We start from the raw sequence: 19578 nt of genomic DNA, 5'->3' as shown, positions 1-19578 counted from the left end.
GGGGAAGACGTGCGGGGAGTCCCAGCTGACTAGTCAGACGTGATAGTCAGATTTGAGCCAACCAGAGGGGAGGGTGAATCCTTTGTCTGCGGAGGAAAGGGTTAAAGGTGCTGATCACTCCTCTGTTTTGTGTGTGTGTGTCAGTCTGAAATACTGCGGTTGAGATGGGTCAGTCCCACTTACATAAACAAGGAGAATATACTGCTCCTCAGCTTGTAGCGAGAGAAGAAGGAAGTCAACATGTAAAAAAGTATAAGAAGTTAATGAAGATTGCAGGATGTGATATTAATGGAGAATTGAATGTTGAAATATTGAAAAGACTGGTACAGCAATGTCGAGGAAAGCTGAATGATGAAGGATTATTAGGTGCAGCGCAGGCATGGCACCGAGCGGCAAGTCGATTTATGGCAACTGGAGGGACAGAAAGATGGGATGAAAAAACTAAGATGTACAGTACAGACCAAAAGTTTGGACACACCTTCTTATTCAAAGAGTTTTTTTTTATTTTCATGACTATGTAGATTCACACTGAAGGCATCAAAACTATGAATTAACACATGTGGAATTATATACATAACAAACAAGTTTGAAACAACTGAAAAGATGTCATATTCTAGGTTCTTCAAAGTAGCTACCTTTTGCTTTGATTACTGATTTGCACACTCTTGGCATTCTCTTGATGAGCTTCAAGAGGTAGTCCCCTGAAATGGTTTTCACTTCACAGGTGTGCCCTGGCAGGTTTAATAAGTGGGATTTCTTGCCTTATAAATGGGGTTGGGACCATCAGTTGCGTTGAGGAGAAGTCAGGTGGATACACAGCTGATAGTCCTACTGAATAGACTGTTAGAATTTGTATTATGGCAAGAAAAAAGCAGCTAAGTAAAGAAAAACGAGTGGCCATCATTACTTTAAGAAATGAAGGTCAGTCAGTCAGTCAGCCGAAAAATTGGGAAAACTTTGAAAGTAAGGGCTATTTGACCATGAAGGAGAGTGATGGGGTGCTGCGCCAGATGACCTGGCCTCCACAGTCACCGGACCTGAACCCAATCGAGATGGTTTGGGGTGAGCTGGACCGCAGAGTGAAAGAAAAAGGGCCAACAAGTGCTAAGCATCTCTGGGAACTCCTTCAAGACTGTTGGAAGACCATTTCAGGGGACTACCTCTTGAAGCTCATCAAGAGAATGCCAAGAGTGTGCAAAGCAGTAATCAAAGCAAAAGGTGGCTACTTTGAAGAACCTAGAATATGGCATATTTTCAGTTGTTTCCCACTTGTTTGTTATGTATATAATTCCACATGTGTTAATTCATAGTTTTGATGCCTTCATAGTCATGAAAATAAAGAAAACTCTTTGAATGAGAAGGTGTGGCCAAACTTTTGGTCTGTACTGTATATGTATACTGTGGGACCAGATGAGCCACCACCCTATCATGGTGCTCACAAACAAAGGAACTCGCAGGCCCTGTTGAGTTGAAAAGTGCCCTCCCCCAACAGAGACCTGAGGGGTGGGTTTGTAATGTATGCAGGCAGAAAAACCCAGATACACATAACGCTTGCCTGGCATGTGGAGCCCCCAGGCCTTGTAGCACCTCCTCTCTGATAGCAGTAGCTGCAAACCCCTCAGCTTCCCCCCTTGTGGCTCCAGATAATAATGTACCGCCTCTCATCTCCTTTGGGGAAACACAGGAGACAACTCAGCCCATGCCCCCCCTGCCAGCGCCCATATATCCAGTCATAAATGCTGACGGCACGTACTACGTACCAGAAAAGGGAGTGTCACAAAGAGGGAAACCAGTGGTGCCAATCATGATGGGGGCAGGATGGGGGGGGGGGGGGGGGGGGTGAAGAGGACAGGACCTGCAAAATCCAATAGAATGGAAGACCAGAGAACAGACGATGAGGACAAGGAGAGTACAGGTGTACCAGAAGGTGTAGCAGATGAGGAACCACCTGAATTGGATGATATGTCTAGAGTAGAGAAAGAGAAGGAACTGGATCTGATGGTAGCCAAACTGTCTGGACAAATAGACATCCTAACACGACAAGCCCAGACCTCAACAGCCATGTCCAGTGAGGAGTATAAAACAGGAGGAAGATATGTTATGTTTAGCCCCACCCAAGCCACAAATTTTGTGAACTCACTCCCGGATCCAGAACTGCACCCTATGCCTTTCTACAGAGCAATAGAGCAGATAAGGAAGACGCATTCAGCTGCATGGAGGGACTTGTCTGGGCTGGTACAAATCAAAGCAGGGGACTCCTTCTGGCCCACCATGCAGCGGGAATTGAATCTCCCACCGTATGCATCAGAAGAACACTTAAAGACATATGAGTCAGGGGAGGAATTTAGTCAGAAGTTGGAGGAATGGGCAAGGGGGAGATTGGCTGATCAAGCTACTCAGATAGAAGATATGAAGCAGGACCAAAGTGAATCCGTAGAAAAATTTGCTAACAGGATGGAACAGATGTTCCGGGATCCAGGATTCAATCGTAATGATACAGTGCAAGTAAGAATGTTATCCAGTGCCTTCGTGGATGGGCTAAAAATACCTATCCAAAAAGCCTTAAAAATTGCCCTCCCTGAGTATCGGATGGTTGACCTGGAAACACTTGTAGTAATAGCAAAAAGCATTGAGGCAGCCCCTCAAACTCATCCTGTCATGGTTAGCAGGGAAGGGCCCAGGGGGGCAGAAGAAAGATTTCAGGATCCGGCCTGGAGAGCCCATATCACCTGCTATGGATGTGGACAACAGGGGCATTACAAACGGGAATGCCCACATCGGCCAAGGGGGGGGCAGAGGAGACCTCCCCAATTTCCTTGGGCACCGACCCAAACTGCCCAGGCAGTCCAACAAATGGGGGCAGCCCCAAATCAACCGTAGGACAGGGGCAAGCCAGATCCACACGTCGGAGAGGCCATTAATACTATGGCTTTGTGTCCTCCCCAGTGTGGCCCTACACCAACTGTACAGCTGGCGGGGGGGGGGGGGGGGGGGGAACCCAGGGGAAGGGGAAACCCACACACCTTTCTTGTGGATACTGGTGCAGCCAGAAGTGTGCTCCGACTTGAAGAGATCTATGACCCGTCCTTTCTGGACAATATTACTGTACAATGTATTGGCATTGATGGAGAGGCAAGAACATCTGTGCTGACTAAACCATTGCCTGTGTCCTCAGGTTTAGTCCTTTCTCCCACGGTCCTGTCACAATTTGTAGTGTCTACTACCTGCCCCCTCAACCTCTTGGGGGCAGACCTACTCCAAAAAATGCAAGCAAACATCCAGTTCCATGAAGACGGAACAATTACACTTTCTTCCGTCCTACAACCAGAAGAGATATCGGGAACAACTATCCCATCAGATGTAATGAAGCTGATACCTCCCCATTTATGGTCCTCAGGGCCACAAGATATTGGAAGACTAAAGGTCCAGCCAGTAGTAGTCACGCTCAAGTCAGGTGCCATCCTACCACGCAAACCCCAATATCCATTGTCAGTGGCACAAATAGATGCGGTGACTAAGCAAATCCTGGCATTCCAAGAAAAGGGAGCAATAATTAAAACAACCTCTCTGTGTAACACGCCCCTTTTCCCAGTCAAAAAGAAGGGGGGAAAAAGGACAGCCAGACACTTATCGTATGGTACAAGATCTACGGGCTGTCAATGAAGTTACAGTCCTGGAGACACCAGTGGAATCAAAACCATATACCCTTTTGTCATGTGTGCCTCCAGAAGCCACCCATTTCACTGTCATTGATTTGGCAAATGCCTTCTTCTCAGTGCCACTTCATCCAGACAGTCAATATCTGTTTGCTTTCACGCATGCTGGATGCCAATATACCTGGACGGTCATGCCCCAAGGAGCACAGAACAGTCCTCAGTTCAGTAAAGCCATGTCTTCCATACTGAATGAATGGAGAATGGAGCATAATACAGTGACACTCCTGCAATATGTGGATGATTTGCTCTTGTATGCTGACACTGCACAAACATGCAGAGAAGCTTCTGTTGCTTTACTGCTCTTCTTGGCACAACAAGGATGCAAGGTCAGTCTTGCGAAAATCCAGTGGTGTCAGGACAAGGTGTTTTTTCTGGGCCATTGTCTCAGCCCTGGGGCTAAACACCTGACGGAAGATAGGAAGACAGCGGTCATGAAGATGACTGAGCCTACAACACCAAAACAACTTCAAGCCTTTCTAGGACTAATCTCATACTGTCGACCATGGATTCTGGATGCTTCAATCCTCATGCAACCCTTGTATGATTGTGTTCCTACTCAGCCTTTCTACCTCACCTCTGAGGCCAAACAATGCTTTGAACTAATAAAACAAGCAGTCATATCCTCTCCAGCCTTGGGCCTCCCGAACTACAACTTACCATTAAGACTCTACGTCATGGAACGTCAAGGATATGCCACAGGTGTGCTAACCCAACTACATGGAGGCCGCAGTCGCCCTCTGGGCTACTACTCGACCAGGCTTGACCCAGTGCCAGAGGAAGTCCATCATGTATCCGAGCTATTCATGCATGTCACTTGCTATTGGACAAAACAGCTGATGTTGTGCTGGGTCATTCACTTCAAATCCTGGCCCCTCATGAAATATCAGCCATCCTTCAGCAGACTCCGCCAAAACACTTTTCTGCAGCTAGACATCTCAGAATGCAGTGTTCTCTCTTACTTCCGGATACGGTCACTATCGGCACATGCCATGTCCTCAATCCAGCTTCACTCCTTGCTTACCCTCAAGGGGGGTCTCAAGAAGGGAAGGACGACAACATCGATGCCACATACTCAGATGATGAGTTTTATAACGGGGAAGCCCATGACTGCCTACAATTAATTGAACAAGAAACTGAGCCCCTATGGAACATCAAAGAAACTCCTATTCTGGACCCGGACTTGACACTGTTTGTGGATGGATCTAGATACGCAGATGAAACAGGTAAATTCCACACAGGATATGCAGTTACCTCAATGGAAACAGTATTACAGCAACAACCGCTTCCACCGGATAAATCAGCACAGGAGGCTGAATTAATAGCTCTGACTGAGGCTTGCAAGATGGCAGAAGGGAAAACTGCAAACATCTATACTGATTCACGTTATGCCTTTGGAGTAGCCCATGACTTTGGACCCATATGGAAAAGCAGGAAGTTTCTGACAGCAGGAGGCACACCTGTGAAGAATGCGGAAGCTGTGCAGGCACTGATGGAAGCTCTGAGCCTCCCCACACAAGCTGCAATTTTGAAGATCAAAGCCCATTCAAAAGTGGAAACTCCAGAGGCCCAGGGGAATGCTCTAGCAGACAAGGCAGCTAAAGAAGCGGCAGTGAGGGAAATGAAGGATCTCAGCACCATAATGGCTTTCGCTCCGGGTAAAGTGGCCAGGGGAGAAGGTGGAATTCCAAAGGGATTCTTCCTCACTAAGATGATCTTGGAAGACAGACAACGTGAGGCTACAGATGATGAGTATGAGGTGTGGGCTCGGAAAGATGCTTGCCCAGATGAAGATCGAATATGGAGATTGGGCCACCTCCTGTGCCTACCGAGAAGTTTATATCCAAATGTAATCTGTTGGGCCCATGGACCCACACATCTAGGGACAGCCATGAACATTTCCTCCATATGGTTTGCACCCGCCATCTACACCTCTCAATATGTGAACAGCTGCATGGTCTGTGCCAAGTGCAATCCAGGGAAGCTGGAGAAGGTTCCCACAAAGTGCCTAGCAAAACCCTTGTACCCTTTCCAAAGGATCCAAATCGACCACATCCAAATGCCCCCTGCACAGGGGTTCCATTATGCTTTGGTGGTTGAAGACATGTTCTCTGGATGGCCAGAAGCCTACCCAGTGAAGAACCAGACAGCGAAAACTACTGTAAAGAAGTTGTTGAACGAAGTGGTTTGCCGGTTCGGGGTACCTGAAGTGATCGAGAGTGATCAAGGGACTGCTTTCACTGCGGACATTGCACAGGAAATATGGACAGCTCTGGGAACGCACTTGGTCTTTCATACACCATACCGACCACAAAGCAGCGGAAAAGTAGAGAGAATGAATGTCACTCTGAAACTAAAGATGCTGAAGATGGCCCAAGAGACTGGCAAACCATGGCCAGAAACCCTTCCAATTGCCCTGGCTAGTGTTCGCCATACTCCCAGGGGAAAAGAGAAACTATCTCCCTTTGAGATCCTATTTGGTAGTGCCCCTAAGTTAGGACAGTATTTTCCAGAACAGCTTGCATTACAGTATGACTGTCTAGCTGATTATGTGATTGCTCTATGTAAACATTTGACTGATCTACATTTTCGAGTTTTTTCTTTACTTCCAGATCCTGAACAGATTCCTGGAAGTCACAAGTTGCAGCCCGGAGACTGGGTCCTGGTAAAAAAACACGTCAGAAAGACACTGGAACCCAGATTTGAGGGGCCTTACCAAGTACTGCTTACAACAGCTACCTCAGTGAAACTAGAGGGAAAAAAGACTTGGATACACTCATCACACTGTAAAAGAATCACGAATCCTGACCCACCTCCTGAACAATGATGATATCCTTTTTCATTCTATTCATCATATGGGGGGTTATGTAAGCTCAGACAAATGTTTCTACAAAAATGTGTGCCCAAAACCTCAGCTGAAATGTCATTATTGGGAACCACATTCAGACAGAAGTCCTTTGGTCTTTTGGGTCAACTTAACCAAAGAACTTCAAGTATATGACTTTGATTACTGTGATGTTGCTGATTGCAGATGTTATGATTTGATGACAATACAGGAGTATAAACTGTTCCAATACTATATCTGTGTTACTGAAGCAGGTAACTCTTACTGTTCCTCCTGGTCTAATGTCATCACTAACACAGGGGAAGATTGGGGATATGGGCCCCAAAAGGCTTTAAAAAGTAAGGAGTCCCGAGGGGAGTCCCTGATGAATTTAAAGCACAGAATCAAGTTGCAGCAGGATTTAAATCTATATTCCCAATAATTGTGGTAAACAAAAATGTGGATTGGATAAATTATATCTACTATAACCAGCAACACTTTGTGAATTACACTCGGGATGCCCTAAAAGGTATAATAGAACAATTGGGTCCCACTAGTACTATGGCATTCCAGAACAGAATGGCTTTGGACATGTTGCTGGCAGAGAAAGGAGGAGTTTGCAAAATGATAGGAGAAACCTGCTGTACTGTCATACCCGATAATCTAGGGCCCAATGGGCAGGTCATGAATGCTTTAAAGGGATTGACCTCCCTATCTGAAGAATTAAAAAGGAATTCAGGAATAGACAATTCATGGGCAGAAGGGCTAGAGTACTGGTTCAAAAATTGGAAACAGATGTTGTTGCAAATTGGTATCATCATCATCGTTGTTTTGATTTTGCTTGTTCTAATTATCTGCTGTATTATTCCCTGTGTAAAAAAATTGTTCAACAAGGCAGTTGATGAGGCCACACCAGAGATGATGATTGGAGAATTGTATGAAGACTTCGATCCAGAAAATCAGGAGCACTGATGACCTCCAGTCCCCCCATATAATGTCAACGCCAGTTAGGGAAAGATCATCTGACTTCCCCGTGCTCAAATCCAGTGTCACGGGAGGCTGTTCGCTAGGAATGGCTTGTCGTGGAAGCTGGTGAAGAAGATGTCGGAGTATTGGGACAGATGTTTAGGTTTAGGGAGAGAATGAAATTCAAGGGGGGAATGATAGAGATGTGTGAATTTTATTCTATGTTTTGTATCTCTAGGACAGTAATTGGTTAACTTATTCTCTTTACAAGTGCCTCCCACCCCCCTCTTTGTTTCAAGAGTGGAGAAGAGAGGGGGGGCAGGGAGCTGTGCTGTGGGCAATGTCTGGTTTCTCACCTTTGTACAGGTGTCCCAAGGGAGGTATATAGACTGTGGAGGAATGCATAAGCCAATCATATGGGTTGATGATATATACCTATTATTCACTGCCTATAGAGAAGCACCTCCTTGAAGTGTCACATATGACGTATGCAGTATTCTTGTTAGAATAGACGCCATGAGAAGATGGCGCCTACTTGATGTTTACATTAGTTCACATTCCAATGTGGTGCACATGTTAAGAGTGTTATCTCTGTTTCTCTTATCTCTTTTTTCCCTTTGACCAATGAAACAATGTTTAAGCCTCAGAGAGGACTGCCCTCTTCTGAAAATGTATATAACGTTTACTCTTTGTAATAAAAGGTAAAGATTGCTTTGACTAGCGTCAGTGTCTAGTCTCTCAACCACGCGTGGATATTAACCCCTGGGGGTACATTGATTTGGAGCACCAGAGTGTATCTCAAATACCCTAATTTAGGGCTACTTTAACACCAGCCACACCCACAATTTTAAACCTGATGTGGGCGGGGAGAAGTCGCAGATAGTGGTGCAACTAACCTGTGCGCCGCCATCTGCACCTGAAATATGCCTAATTTAGGCATATTTCAGAATAGTAAATAACCCCCATGGTGTCTAAAATAAGCACCATATTTTTTTAAGACATAAAAGTTGGATAAAGTGGGTGAGGCCGAGGGTGATTTTTTTTTTATTACAATTTTTAAAATAAAAGTAAGTAAATTAGTAAAATATCCGGAGCATTGTGTTTTGCGTTTCACATTGCCTAGGGGTGTTTGACTGGAAAACTTTTGGCACAGAGGCCTCATAATAGGTTTTTCTATTGGGCCCTATTAGATCTGTGTATGTCCCTGCAAATGGTCCTTTAATAGAATAAAAAAAGACGAATGCAATAATAAAAGTTCTAAATAGTGAGTATGAGGAGTGTCAGGACTAGGCCAGCTAGATGCACGTACTGTCCATGCCGCGTTCAGGACCAACATTGCAATCACTTTGGTTTGTAATTATTGTGCCGGCTATATGAGCTCCAACTGGACAAATACAGAGTCTTTGAAATGTTTTAAAAGGAGACCCTCTGCCACTGTGACACAGGACCACTATATGCAGTGCCTCATACACTTACGGGGAACTGTGTCACACATCTATGAGGCTCCATTCACACATCTGCAATTCCGTTTCCGTTTCCAATTCCAACGGAATTGCGGACCCATTCATTTCTATGCAATTGCGGAATTGCGGACCCATTCATTCATTTCTATGCAATTGCGGACATGAATAGGCATATTCTATTAGTGCCGGCAATGTGCGGTCCGCAAAATGCGGAACGCACATTGCCGGTGTCCGTGTTTTGCGGATCTGCAAAACACACACGGATGTGTGAATGGACCCTGATTGTGTATTTTTACACTGGGCTCCTGCAGCAAAGCATTATCTGTGCTTTGCTAGTTAACTCCACCAGCTCTTCCGTATACCACTGTATACAGCGCCTGATTCATGTATAGGTGACTGTGATTTTCGTCTACTGCTGTCCACCTCGTGATTGATATATCAGGGGGCGTGGCACCTGTACAACAGTATCATCCGATCTTTACCTAGTGGACACGCAAGTAGCCAATTGGTTTATTTTCATTTTGAATAGTTTCCCGTCATTGGGAGAATATACCGTATGAGTGAGCTGTTATTGACATCTGCTATATTTACTCTTTTGAGACTTACCATTTCCAGTTTTGTTCTATAAACTGGAAATATCCTACTGGTTTACTTTAAGTGTTTTCAGATCTAAGTCTTGACCTGATCCTGGTCAGGTATCTACCCAATGGGTCCCCTGATGAGCCCAACTATGTATGGGTGAAACGCATCGGGATGATAACGTGATAAACTAACACGGCATGTTTTTGCTATAATATCAATTTTACAGCTATCTATAATCAGGATCGGTTTACGGTAGTGATATACAAACTTTGATTCTTATTTATTTCATTAATTTATTATTTTCTGCATATTGTTGGGTTTTGCTCTGGTAGACAAGCTAGCGGACGCAGTATAGAGTCAATCACAAAGTCTTTAACTTAAACAGTTTAGTGTTTATTCACACATAAGGAAAAACAAAAATGACCGTTCACAGTCTGGGTGTTTGTTCACACCATGCAATGTCCATAGAACAAAATCTTCACCTGTTTAGCAGTTTTCCATCCGCAGTCCACAGCAGGCTTTAGGGCCTGTTTCCTAGCATGCGTCTCTCAGCCCTTTAGCACGGCACAAATTCACAGGTCCCAAAACAGAGACTCCCCAGCTTCTCTGTCAGATGGAGGATACAACACACCCAGCTGAGATTGCTGGCTGAGTTTTTTATATAGGCCAAAAAGACCCGGCCTGGAGCGTGGGGAGTAGCCACCAACCCAGCACTTTGGCTACTCCCAGTAAGAGCCGGCCCGGATCGGCTTTACAGCCATACTAACAAAAAACAGTGTCAGTCAGCACTAGCTGCCTCTGACACTTAAAACTACCGGCTCTTACCTCACTGAGGCCAGGAATCTCGGTGACACATACCTTCCATCAATGACGGCCCCTTGTGCCTTCCTACAGTATATATATATATTTATATATACAGTTGCAAGAAAAAATATGTGAACCCTTTGGAATGATATGGATTTCTGCACAAATTGGTCATAAAATGTGATCTGATCTTCATCTAAGTCACAACAATAGACAATCACAGTCTGCTTAAACTAATAACACACAAAGAATTAAATGTTACCATGTTTTTATTGACAAACACATAGTGCAACAGCACTCTATAAACCAAAAGTAGAGTACAAAAGTATATTACATTGTAAATGCTATGCTAATAACTTAGAGATGCTTAGCAAATACATTTTGTACAAAATCATTTGAGCCCGTCTGCCGCACGCCAAGGCGATCTCTATAAGACGGGTCCTAACACTAAAGCTCACCTGTTGGGTGCCATAACAGCGACCATGAAATCCAGGAAGTGCAGGTCCCACATGCATGATTTTGTACAAAATGTATTTGCTAATCATCTCTAAATTATTAGCATAGCATTTACAATGTAATATACTTTTGTACTCTACTTTTGGTTTGTAGAGTGCTGTTGCACTATGTGTTTGTCAGATGTATATTTGCAGCCACACTAGCGACGTGCACCTGCGCATTGGGATGTGCTGACCCCTCCCCCCCTTTTTTGTGTTTGTAGTACCATGTTTTTATTGAACACACCATGTAAACATTCACAGTGAAGGTGGAATAAGTATGTGAACCCTTGGATTTAATAACTGGTTGAACCTCCTTTGGCAGCAATAACTTCAACCAAACGTTTCCTGTAGTTGCACATCAGACGTGCACAACGGTCAGAAGGATTTCTTGACCATTCTTCTTTAAAGACTTTCAGTTCAGCAAAATATTCTTGGGATGTCTGGTGTGAATCGCTTTCTTGAGGTCATGCCACAGCATCTCAATCGGGTTGAGGTCAGGACTCTGACTGGGCCACTCCAGAAGGCATATTTTCTTCTGTTTAAGCCATTCTGTTGTTGATTGACTTCTATGCTTTGGGTCGTTGTCCTGTTGCAACACCCATCTTCTGTTGAGCTTCAGCTGGTGGACAGATGGCCTTAAGTTCTCCTTCAAAATGTCTTGATTAACTTGGGAATTCATTTTTCCTTTGATAATAGCAATCCGTCCAGGCCCTGACGCAGCAAAGCAGCCCCAAACCATGATGCCCCCACCTACTTCACAGTTGGGATGATGTTTTGATGTTGGTGTGCTGTGCCTCTTTTTCTCCACACATAGTGTGTGTTTCTTCCAAACAACTCAACTTTGGTTTAATCTGTCCACAGAATATTTTGCGAGTACTGCTGTGGAACATCCAGGTGCTCTTGTGCAAACTGTAAACATTCAGCAATGTTTTTTTTGGACAGCAGTGGCTTCCTCTGTGGTATCCTCCCATGAAATCTATTCTTGTGTAGTGTTTTACGTATCGTAGATTCGCTAAAAGGGATGTTAGCATATGCCAGAGACTTTTGTAAGTCTTTAGCTTACACTCTAGGATTCTTCTTCACCTCATTGAGCAGTCTGCACGGTGCTCTTACAGTCATCTTTACAGTACAGCCACTCCTAGGGAGAGTAGCAGCAGTGCTGAACTTTCACCATTTATAGACAATTTGTCTTACCGTGGACTGATGAACAGCAAAGCTTTTGGAGATACTTTTATAACCCTTTCCAGCTTTATGCAAGTCAACAATTCTTAATCGTAGGTCTTCTGAGAGCTCTTTTGTGCGAGGCATCATTCACATCAGGCAATGCTTCTTGTGAAAAGCAAACCCAGAACTGGTTTGTGTCTTTTATAGGGCAGGGCAGCTGTAACCAACACCTCCAATCTCATCTCATTGATTGGACTCCAGTTGGCTGACACCTCACTCCAATTAGCTCTTGGAGATGTAATTAGTCTAGGGGTTCACATACTTTTTCCACCTTCATTGTGAATGTTTACATGGTGTGTTCAATAAAAACATGGTAACATTTAATTCTTTGTGTGTTATTAGTTTAAGCAGACTGTGATTGTCTATTGTTGTGACTTAGATGAAGATCAGATCACATTTTAAGACCAATTTGTGCAGAAATCCATATCATTCCAAAGGGTTCACATACAGTTGCAAGAAAAAGTATATATTCAAAAGATGAGGCAGCACTCCAATAAATAAGGTGAAAAAACGATGGACCCTTTATTGACCCCTCTGCAACGTTTCCACCGCTCAATGCAGTCTTTATCAAACCTTGCTTGATAAAGACTGCATTGAGCGGTTGAAACGTTGCAGAGGGGTCAATAAAGGGTCCATCGTTTTTTCACCTTATTTATTGGAGTGCTGCCTCATCTTTTGAATATATACCGTTCCCTCACCGTTCAGCCGGCTGCTGGGAGGATTTTGCACCCGTACTATTTGACTAGTGCTGCTGTAAAATTTTTGTTTGTTATATATATATATATATATATATATATATAATTATTTTTTTTTTTGAGAGTTTATTGAGCTACTAATTGTGGTAGTGACATTTTTTCAGTTAGCATATACTAGCTGTTAGCTTTTCCCCTATTCAGGGCCATCCTAGGGCGCTCAGGAGGTTCCTGATATGGGATCGCCCCTATTGAGGCAGCCATTCCATTCTTAGGCAGGGCATTATAGAGTTAGGGCCAGTTTGAGGGTCAGAGCCCATAGGATATTATATTTGGCCCGCACCTGCCTATCCGTGTCCCTAAGTGCAGAGGATTGACTCATTTAAATTAATATTTTTTTCTTTCATTGTTTTCTTTATGTTATCACTAGGGTTATTAGTTTCTTTATTTTATTATTAATATATAATAAAGGCTATGTTTTAGGGGTGGTAGTCTGTGAGTGCTGATAATTATATATACCACCTGTCATAATATTATACCCACAGACGGGTTTCTGTCTAAACTGTGAGTCTTTATGCTGAAGAGGAAATGCCCTTGACATGGGTGTTCCAACAAGACAACGACCCCAAACACACCAGTAAATGTGCAACATCTTGGTTCCAGACCAACAAGATTGATGTTATGGAGTGGCCAGCCCAATCCCTGGATCTTAATCCAATAGAAAACTTGTGGGGTGACATCAAAAATTTTGTTTCTGAGGCAAAACCAAGAAATGGAGAAGAACTGTGGAATGTACAGTCGTGGCCAAAAGTTTTGAGAATTACATAAATATTGGAAATTGGAAAAGTTGCTGCTTAAGTTTTTATAATAGCAATTTGCATATACTCCAGAATGTTATGAAGAGTGATCAGATGAATTGCATAGTCCTTCTTTGCCATGAAAATTAACTTAATCCCAAAAAAACCTTTCCACTGCATTTCATTGCTGTCATTAAAGGACCTGCTGAGATCATTTCAGTAATCGTCTTGTTAACTCAGGTGAGAATGTTGACGAGCACAAGGCTGGAGATCATTATGTCAGGCTGATTGGGTTAAAATGGCAGACTTGACATGTTAAAAGGAGGGTGATGCTTGAAATCATTGTTCTTCCATTGTTAACCATGGTGACCTGCAAAGAAACGCGTGCAGCCTTCATTGCGTTGCATAAAAATGGCTTCACAGGCAAGGATATTGTGGTTACTAAGATTTCACCTCAATCAACAATTTATAGGATCATCAAGAACTTCAAGGAAAGAGGTTCAATTCTTGTTAAGAAGGCTTCAGGGCGTCCAAGAAAGTCCAGCAAGCGCCACGATCGTCTCCTAAAGAGGATTCAGCTGCGGGATCGGAGTGCATCCAGTGCAGAGCTTGCTCAGAAATGGCAGCAGGCAGGTGTGAACGCATCTGCACGCACAGTGAGGCGAAGACTTTTGGAAGATGGCCTGGTGTCAAGAAGGGCAGCAAAGAAGCCACTTCTCTCCCAAAAAAACATCAGGGACAGATTGATCTTCTGCAGAAAGTATGGTGAATGGACTGCTGAGGACTGGGGCAAAGTCATATTCTTCGATGAAGCCTCTTTCCGATTGTTTGGGGCATCTGGAAAAAGGCTTGTCCGGAGAAGAAAAGGTGAGCGCTACCATCAGTCTTGTGTCATGCCGACAGTAAAGCATCCTGAGACCATTCATGTGTGGGGTTGCTTCTCATCCAAGGGAGTGGGCTCACTCACAATTTTGCCCAAAAACACAGCCATGAATAAAGAATGGTACCAAAGCACCCTCCAACAGCAACTTCTTCCAACAATCCAACAACAGTTTGGTGAAGAACAATGCATTTTCCAGCACGATGGAGCACTGTGCCATAAGGCAAAAGTGATAACTAAGTGGCTCGGGGACCAAAATGTTGACATTTTGGGTCCATGGCCTGGAAACTCCCCAGATCTTAATCCCATTGAGAACTTGTGGTCAATCCTCAAGAGGCGGGTGGACAAACAAAAACCCACTAATTTTGACAAACTCCAAGAAGTGATTATGAAAGAATGAGTTGCTATCAGTCAGGAATTGGCCCAGAAGTTGATTGAGAGCATGCCCAGTCGAATTGCAGAGGTCCTGAAAAAGAAGGGCCAACACTGCAAATACTGACTCTTTGCATAAATGTCATGTAATTTTCAAAAAAAGCCTTTGAAACGTATGAAGTGCGTGTAATTATATTTCACTACATCACAGAAACAACTGAAACAAAGATCTAAAAGCAGTTTAGCAGCAAACTTTGTCTAAACTAATATTTGTGTCATTCTCAAAACTTTTGGCCACGACTGTAGTCCAATCATCCTGGTCTGGAATACCTGTTCACAGGGGCCAGAAGTTGGTTGACTCCATGCAACACAGATGTACAGCAGTTCTCAGAAACAGCGGTTATACAACTAAATATTAGTTAAGTGGTTCAAAGGAAAGCAAAATCTTCAAACATTTTTCAGTTTATATAGTGAATGTTTGAGTTTGTAAAGAAGAATACAAACACTGCTATTTTTTTGAACAGTCTAATATTCACTTTTCTTATTTTTTTTTAGAGGAACAACACAAATTTGATATATTTTTCTTCATGTTTTGATTTGGAATAGAATGTGTAGTGTTCCCAATGCATTTTTGTGTATGGAAATAGAAGCTATTAGAAGGATTTTGAGCTTTATTCACTTTTTTAAACACACTGCTATTATTTTGAACTTAACTGTATATATGCCCCATATGGGACCACCTCTGTACAAAGTTATCATGTTCTCACCACATCGCACAGATGTAATGCTGTCAACAGAACCAAGGCCCCTGTGCTAGGCCTGTATATTCTCCACCACTGTCCATTGAGTATGTTTGATCTCAGGAACCTACAAAATGTTTAGGAAACAATGTTAAAAACCCCTGGAAAGGTGAGTGGTGTTTTTTTTTTTTGTTATGGGGCACAAGTTAGATTCATAGCCAGAAACCCCAATAAATAGTGAGGTTATTACTTTTTTTTTTATTAATTTATTTAAATTCAAATATATTTATTTTATTAATACCTGTTCTTCAAGTACCGTGAGAAATCTGGATGGACAACTAACAACTTCTTAAAGTCAAAATTGTTCCCAAAGTCTTCCCGAGGACGGACCCTAAAGAGAAAGGTGAGACACAATGACTATGTGTACTCCATACAACAAGGCATGTTCAGCATAGCAATTCATGATTCCCCTTGATATTAGATTAATTAAACATAATTAAGTCTTAGTTATCTGTTCTACCGCTGCTCTGTAACATTCTGAATTCTATACTCTTTGTAATCACATATTCTTAGGGCTCATGCAATTGCGGCCCGATTGAAGTGGGTCCACATCTGACCCACAAAAAATGCAGACTATGGGCTCATGCACACGAACGCGTGCCGTGCATTTGCAACCGGAAATTACGGTCCTCAATGCATAGGCACCGCCCGTGTGGCTGGAGCTGACGGATGTAGACCCATTCAACTTGAACGGGTCCGCCATGCATGTTCTATTTTTTTGTGGTGCAGAGGAAGGGACCGAAATGCCATGAAAGCTCTCTGTAGTGCTTCCATGGCCTTCCACTCCGTATCTTCAGGATTGTGGACCCATTCAAGTGAATGAGTCCGCATCCGTGACACGATGCGCATAAGGCCGCACCCGTATATTATGGAACCACTGTTTGCAGACCGTAATACAGGCACGGCCGGCACACAAATGTAATATCTGGTATAAGCTGGATGTAGCCAGAAAGAAATTACTTTGATTTTCCCACACTAAAGTAACCTAATTGCATACTATGAGGATGTACAATCATTTGGGCTCATTTGTATTAGGCTACATTCACACGAACGTATTTTGTTTCCGTGTCTGCATCCGTATATACGTTTCGTAGCCCCGCAAATAAAATAGAACATGTCCTATTCTTGTCCATTTTGCGGACAAGGATAGGCATTGTTACAATGGATCCGCAAAAAAAAAACATATGCCATACGGATGTCAATTTGCGGACCGCAAAACACATACAGGTTTGTGAATGTAGCCTAAGGCCTCATGCACACCACCGTATGTATTTTGCAGTCCGCAAAAAATAAGGATGACGTCCGCGTGCATTCCGTATTTTGCGGAACGGAATAGCTGGCCCCTGATAGAACAGTCCTATCCTTGTCCGTAATATGGACAATAATAGGACATGTTACGGGAAACGGAATGCACACGGAGTAACTTCCATTTTTTTGTGGAACTATTGAAATGAATAGGTCTGTATGCGGTCCAGAAAAAAAACAGAGCGGACACGGAAAGAAAATTCTTTTGTGTGCATGAGGCATAAAAGGGAACTTTAGACATTTAGGGTTGGAAGAGAAAGCCTTAAATACCACCATGAGTCATGTCTTCTCATTCTTTTGCCTCTAGACTAATTTTTAAGATTTGGAGCATTGCAGAAAACAGGGTTATATCCATTGTTTAGGGATCATACAAAAGGTGTACCACGACACAGCTTGCCTACAACACAGCTTTTCAATCTGTTTCTATTGGAGCTTCCAGAACATGGAGATGTATGGGCCTCACCAGTGGTCAAAGTCCATGGAAAAAAGAAATCTCAGTTTTGTCTCCTGGACACAATATAATTTTAAAGGGGTATTCTGGTTACATTAAGTTGTAAAATCAAACTATACTGAAAATCAATAGCAATTATACCCGGAGTCAAGACTATAAATATGAGCACAACAGACCTGGCAAAATTCAAGTTCGGAGTGGCCTGTCAGATACCACGGTGGTGTAGCTGGGTATTTTCATGCATAGATAGGACCGGGAACAGCCAACCCTGACTTACCCTAGATGTTGAGAAGGGGTAGCTAGTCTGACCCTGCCTATCTACACAATGCACCCGCCCCGAAACGGGGAAACCCCGTCCGGATACCTAGCCCTAGGGACGGGCGGTATCCATATTGTGCCCTACAGGATATTCCCTTACATTAAGTTGTCCCATATCCACAGGATAGGGGATAACTATCAGATTGGTTGGGTTCCTACCGCTGGGACCCCCTCACTGATCATGAGAACAGGGCCCCATACTATCAGCAGCCCCCCTGAAATGAACGGAGTGGTCGATCCGGCATTCGCGCAGCTGCTCCATTTATTTCTATGGGAGTTCCGGAGATAGCCGAGTGGCTAGGGGATAACTTAATCTAACGGGAATACCCCTTTTCAAATAAACCCAAAACAGAGACAGTAAAAGAACTGTGCAGACTATGATTAGTTCTGCCAAAATGGAACTGAAACGAGTGGGCGCCTCACTCTATAAAAAGTAATGGCCTACAAGGTATTGTTTGCATGTCTGACTTGGTACTTTTTTTACCCAATTATTTGGGGTTTCCATTTACTATGATTTATTTCCCTCTAAGGCCTCATGCACACGACCGTGGTTTAGGTCCGCATCGGATGAGGACCCATTAACTTCAGTGGGGCCGCAAAAGATGCAGACAGCTCGCCGTGTCACAATATGTCGATGTGAAGAGGTAACAGGTTAGTCTTACCACATAGGAAACGCCATAAAAGCTAAACCCATAAAACTGTGGCGGAATATATTTTTTTTCCTAATTCCATCCCATTTGGAATGCAGTGAGGACATTCCCATATACAGCACTAGACCACTGAACCCAATCACTGCTGAGACCACAGTTTGGCTGCATCAGTCACATTTGGTATATAGGCATTTCATCACTGCAGCCAAAACACTACAGCGGGGAGGAAAGGAGTGGTAGCAATGGAACTAAGGGGGTTTGAGATGGTGAGTCTATCTATCTATCTATCTATCTATCTATCTATCTATTGTGAGACAGTAACAGATCTCACACAGGTTAGAGGCAAGGAAAGGGTGGATAGTGCGGCCCACACCCCTATTCCACCACAGGTGAGACTAGATGGAGGTACTCAGGCTGGCATAAAGCACCTCCCAGGTTGTCAGTAAGGGGGGAGTGTGTTACCCATGAACAGAGGCCTGGTGAGGCTCTGTAAGTGTGGTCTCAGCCCGGCAAGGCTGAGGGACTACGAGACTGGGAGATAGCCTGGACTGACTTTGTTACAGCCTTGAAGTGAGCTGGACTACTGGCTGAGAAAGCCGCATGTGATCACAGGGTGTGAACGGTGACTTAGGTGAGTCAGGAATACTGTGTTTAGTTAGAGCCTGGACGGGCGAGTGTTTATTGTTTTGATTTTGCTGGTGTGGCACAATAAATGTACTGTTTGGACCTTAAACCTGGTGTCCTGAAGCCGTATCATATCAATGTCCTGAGGATGATCCCCTGAAAGAAAGCTACCCCTCACAGTATGTGTATATATATATATATATATATATATATTTTTTTTTTTTATTCTAGCAGTGCACTTGCCTACAAAAAAGTATTGGCTGTTTCTGTTTATGGAGGCGGTTGACCAAATTGATCACCACCTAGCGATAGTTTTCTCTGGTCATTTCATAAACAAAAAACATTACCTATATGACATTCTGTATGATGCACATCATGATATTTCTATACATTGGGTGTAAGCACAAAAGCCTAGTTTCAGACCCACTTAAAGGGCATCTGTCATCAGATTTGTACCAATGACACTGGCTGACCTGTTACATGTGCACTTGGCAGCTGAAGGCATCTGTGTTGGTCCCATGTACATATGTGCCTGCATTGCTGAGAAAAATGATGTTTTAATATATGCAAATGAGCCTCTAGGAGCAACGGGGGCGTTGCTGTTACACCTAGAGGC

General features: G+C 43.5%; 1 protein-coding gene across 1 annotated transcript in view; it reads right to left on the bottom strand.

The window, feature by feature from the left end:
- ST6GALNAC1 (ST6 N-acetylgalactosaminide alpha-2,6-sialyltransferase 1) overlaps window positions 1–19578 on the bottom strand; it is a 163396-nt gene that overhangs the window by 7781 nt on the left and 136037 nt on the right. Inside the window, exons 7-8 of the mRNA XM_040437068.1 lie at window positions 15856–15945; window positions 15582–15681 (exon numbers count right to left, since the gene is read on the bottom strand). Coding sequence (XP_040293002.1) covers window positions 15582–15681; window positions 15856–15945 — 190 coding nt within the window. The remainder of the gene's footprint in view (window positions 1–15581; window positions 15682–15855; window positions 15946–19578) is intronic.

Source organism: Bufo bufo, chromosome 6 (genome assembly GCF_905171765.1).
Source record: "Bufo bufo chromosome 6, aBufBuf1.1, whole genome shotgun sequence".
In the NCBI taxonomy this organism is placed as follows: Eukaryota; Metazoa; Chordata; class Amphibia; order Anura; family Bufonidae; genus Bufo; species Bufo bufo.
Note: the sequence above shows the minus strand (reverse complement) of the source record. Positions and strands in the feature narration are given on the sequence as shown.